This window comes from Aplysia californica, unplaced genomic scaffold (genome assembly GCF_000002075.1).
Source record: "Aplysia californica isolate F4 #8 unplaced genomic scaffold, AplCal3.0 scaffold00009, whole genome shotgun sequence".
In the NCBI taxonomy this organism is placed as follows: domain Eukaryota; kingdom Metazoa; phylum Mollusca; class Gastropoda; order Aplysiida; family Aplysiidae; genus Aplysia; species Aplysia californica.
The window spans coordinates 1866026-1870634 of NW_004797279.1; the positions used below are offsets into that span (position 1 = coordinate 1866026).

Sequence of the window (4609 nt, forward strand, 5' to 3'; positions counted from 1 at the left end):
TGTGTGTGTGTGTGTGTGTGTGTGTGTGTGTAAATGTTCAAGCCCACAACATGTCCGTACGTATAAGAGTGCATTTTTGCAGATTGAGTATTATGTTTCTTGGTGAACTTGATACTATATTTTGGACAACACTCCACAGAAGTTCTACCATTTTGCATTTTATTACAATATCGAGCAATAAAGCACGTATTCACACGCACGAGTGTAACGAATGCTTATTTATAGTGCTCTGTGTCTCCTGCTTACTACTTTTGTAGATCAGCTTCCACCTGTAAGTTGAAGAAGCGGAGGAATTTGAACGTTGAAGAGATAGTACTTTATAAGGTGATTGCGTATTTGACAAGCGGAGTGAGGTTGCAACAGCTGCAGGATGTCGCGTTGTAGAGTAACGCAAGACTTAAACATAACTGGAGAAGAGGACGATGCTGGAGACGATTGTACCGATACAAGTGATCCTACCTCTCCTCTCCGAGAGAATGGTACATGGGAGGAGATTCATGACGAGACAGAGCCTGTAGTTGTTATTGAAGACACTGACCACGACAGACCTCTTGTCTACAATGTGTCCGATAATCCACCGTTTCATCTACTCATCATGTTTGCAATGCAGGTAAAATATCAGATTTGCGTAGCATACACCGACGGTATTATGGTATACCAGAATCAAAATGCTGAGCAGAATTCATCATTTCTATTTTGACATGGACGTTGCAAACTGTTCTCGCTACGATCACAGAGCGCGTGTCAGGTAAACTTTTTCAGCTTCCTTTTTTACGAGCCACTGGTTCAGTCCTTAATTACTTATTACCAGCATCTGTGGCTTATTACCGGCATCTGTGGTGTAGCGGTTAGTCACTTCGACGTTGCACACACAAAAAACTGAGTTCGACTCCAGTGTGGGGAGCATCTTTCTCGCGTACCTCGGCCTTGATGTTGAGACGTTTTGCTTCAGGTTGACCTTGGCAGACAGGGTTGAAGAGCGCTTTCTGGATAATTCACATGTGTCAACGGAGGCAGAACGTAAAACCACCTAGATGAAAATAATCCTTCATTAATTTGCGTCTCAGGGGCATTTGTATTAATTTTCTGTTTTTTTTAAAGCTTTGCCTTACAGACAAAACATTATAAAGGATGCCAAATTTAAACCTTAAGTTTAGAAATTTCGAAAGCATTCCTTGGAAGTGGTTACATGTAATAATTCATTCAACGTTGAAACTATAAAGGATATAATTTCACAAAATAACGTCCACCTTCCACCTTTTATAATTCTGACTGGACATCCGCGTGTCACTCAGACAAAATATATTGAAGTGACGACGTGGTCATAAAATTGCTTTCCATTTGCTTTCAGGTTTAGCCAGGTTTCTTCTGTGGTGTCTTTAAAAAAGTGTCGAGCTGAACCCGAAATAATTGGCGAGTAATCCTCTTGAGTGGGTTTTAGCCCTTTAACGCTTTTCTTTGCTGGCTGGATTACATTTCGAGTGTCTCCTTTTTATGCTATTTTGTAAAAAGTAAAGTAAAGAATGAACTTTGGCTTGCGAATTTTAGTCTATACATGTACATATCATTCACTCTGTCTAAAACAAAAGGTTTAATGGAACATGGTTGCAATGGTCAAACCTAAAGTGTTTCTTAACTTACGTTTATTCATTCTTTGTGGCCGTTACATGGCTGATGGCCGTGTATGTAGGATTACGGCTAAGTTGAGCAATTTTGCCTTGTATGAAATGGACGCAGATTCAGTTGCCTTCTTGGGATGATATTTAATTAAGTATTTCAAGTTTTTATCTATCTATCTATCTATCTATCTATCTATCTATCTATCTATCTATCTATCTATATGTGTTTGTGACGCTAGGCAGGGTCAAAGCCGTTTATCTCCCGAATAATCTAAACCTGGTCACGGGGGCTTATGAAGTTGCCACTTCGCAAATTAATTTTGAATCTACCCAAAATGTGGAACTCATATTTGAACACTTGTTTCCACAATGTCAGAAATGCAACATTGCTCATTCGAAGGTCCTACTAAGAGCAATATGTTCAACAGTTTCAAGGTAATTTGTCACGTGGTCAGTTATGTAATGCAAATACGAACAGAGCACTGCTCACATTTTAACAGCTACCAAGGAAGAGAAAGCCCCATTGTTCCAAACATACCCGGAGCAGGAGGCAATACATTAAGATGGCCTCAAAGGACTGACTTCCTAGGCGCAAACGCCTATATATAATCACTGACGTGCTGAAAGTCAGTTAGAGATAATCATATCTCTCCTGAACATGCTAGGGGACATACCATTGTTGGCATCCTGGCATCTACCTGCAAAAACATTGCCCCAAAACATTGATCAAGACGCCAATCACCCTGCAGCCCATGGCAATCTGCAAGAAAAAAAGGACCCCCCCACACACACACACACATACACACACACACTCACACAGAGCGAGAGAGAGAGACAGGCAGACAGAGAGACACACACACACACAGAGAGAGAGAGAGAGAGAGAGAGAGACAGGCAGACAGAGAGACACACAGAGAGAGAGAGAGAGAGAGAGAGAGAGAGAGAGAGAGAGAGAGAGAGAGAGAGAGAGAGAGAGAGAAAGACAACACAGACAAACAGACAGACAGAGAATGGGAAAACAGACAATAGTGTGTACCACTTCTTAATTGATTTTAAAAAAGTGTTTGTCACAGTATATGGTATGACTCAATATGAGCATAATTAAGGTTTACAGTATCGAACAAAAGCGAGCAACCCCCCTCAAAAAAAACAACCTACTAAAAAACAACAACAACAACAATAAAACAACAACCCACTAAGCAGCTCTTCGCCTATTTAGAGATCACAGTACTTGTCCATGTTAGACCCGGAGACTGGTTCCACACGAACTCATTAGAGTCCGCCAGGGTTACCTTGTCTCCACTTTCCCTTTCTATATCTTTCTTGATATGGTTATGAGTGATGATCTTGAAGACTAAGTAGATGGCATAGCCCTTAGGTATACAAAGACGAAATCTATAGCAAAGGTTTTCTCGACTGTTATCGCTTTTATCCTCTGCCCCTTGTCTCGCTTCGTGTCCATTACAGCAATGCCTGCTGTGTATCGCATCCCCTCTGAGCAAAGTTGTCATCGTGTCTGAGATCGTGTGTGCCACACAAGAGGAGTCTATCAAGGCACACCTGCTGAGTGCCACCATGTTGATGACGGGACTCGCCACCTTCCTCATGCCCACGATAGGAGTTAGGTCAGTGGAAGAGTTGAGAGGTTACTCTTTGGTAAATCTGCAGTCTCTCAATTGATCAAGATACAGCTACTTTTACATTTCTGATCTCTCTCACTGTCTATCCATTAGCGGCACTTTGTTTCTGAAGAGTTCGTTATTTTAGTCATACCAACCACAGGAGTAAGTAATAGTTGAAGGATTGGTAAATTGGAAACCTTGCTCTCTTCCAATGCCTACTTTTTCTTGTCTTTAACTTTGAATTATTACACTGTTGTAATGTTCCCGAGGAGCCCCCCAGCACCGGGTGTTATACATTTTAACTAACAAATAGCAATTTTGTAACAAAAAATATTATATCCTTTCTGTCTCCTAGACAGGAAAAAATGATTAATGGCAGGTTGAGAAATATTCTTATTGTGCTTGGACAGAACTTTAGATTTCCGCTCTTTGGCCCACTTCGTAACCAAATTAGATAAGTAGGATTACTTGGATTTACTTGGATCCAGGGCTAGAATCATAGCAGGCGACACATGTCATTAGCTGCTCATCTCTCCTTTTCAGCGTCCACCTCAGGGTCTTCCTGCTAATTGTCTCCATGAGGAGCTGGTTTGAGACACACCTGACCACTCCTAGGAGCAAACTTTTTTTCGCTGTGCCCCGAACTCACTGACGCTGTCGCTCTTGAACGTCGTGAACAACACGGGCCACTTCAGTCTGACGTTCTGTAGTATCTATTCGGAGACGTCTCCGGCGGAGATAGACCAATCAAAATACTTTGTGCCTCTAGACCAAGTAAAAAAATCTGGGGGGTTACACAGGGCATGCGCCCCCCCCCCCCGTGTTTTAGCCCATAATTTGACATTTTGCTGTTAGGTTTGAAATTTTCTTGAAAATAATTGATTTGCAACAGTTTTAGTGGCTCTATTATGTGAGATCTGCAGCGAACGATACGCAGTTTGACCGTTTGACCCCTCCAAAGCAGTGCATCTGTGTGCGGGAGTGCGTCTCGGAATAGTTCCTGGGTGCTCACCGGAGACGTCTCCGAATATCTTCTACCCTGGCGTTCATCAACTCGATCCCCACGTGCCCCCTCTCGTTGTTAGACCCCGCAGTTCATTCCAAAACAATGTCTTTGGCATCAGTCGTTACTTTTGACGAAGAAAAGAGCAACTTAAGTGCATGACGTAGAATCTGATGTGACGTGTAAAAGGGAGGGATAAAGAGAGAGAGATAGATAGATAGATAGATAAATGAATAGATAGATAGATAGATAGATAGATAGATAGATAGATAGATAGATAGATAGATAGATAGATAGATAGACAGACAGAGAGATAAATTGATTATAGTATAACATGTGCATATTTATGTATGTATGTATGTATG

At 41.6% G+C, this 4609-nt stretch overlaps 1 protein-coding gene across 1 annotated transcript in view; it reads left to right on the forward strand.

The window, feature by feature from the left end:
• The first annotated feature begins 49 nt into the window (after window positions 1-49).
• Window positions 50-4609, forward strand: part of LOC101861553 (solute carrier family 23 member 1) — a 26055-nt gene continuing 21495 nt past the window's right edge. Inside the window, exons 1-2 of the mRNA XM_035969958.1 lie at window positions 50-610; window positions 3087-3244. Of these exons, the coding sequence (XP_035825851.1) occupies window positions 371-610; window positions 3087-3244 (398 nt within the window). The 5' untranslated portion in view covers window positions 50-370. The remainder of the gene's footprint in view (window positions 611-3086; window positions 3245-4609) is intronic.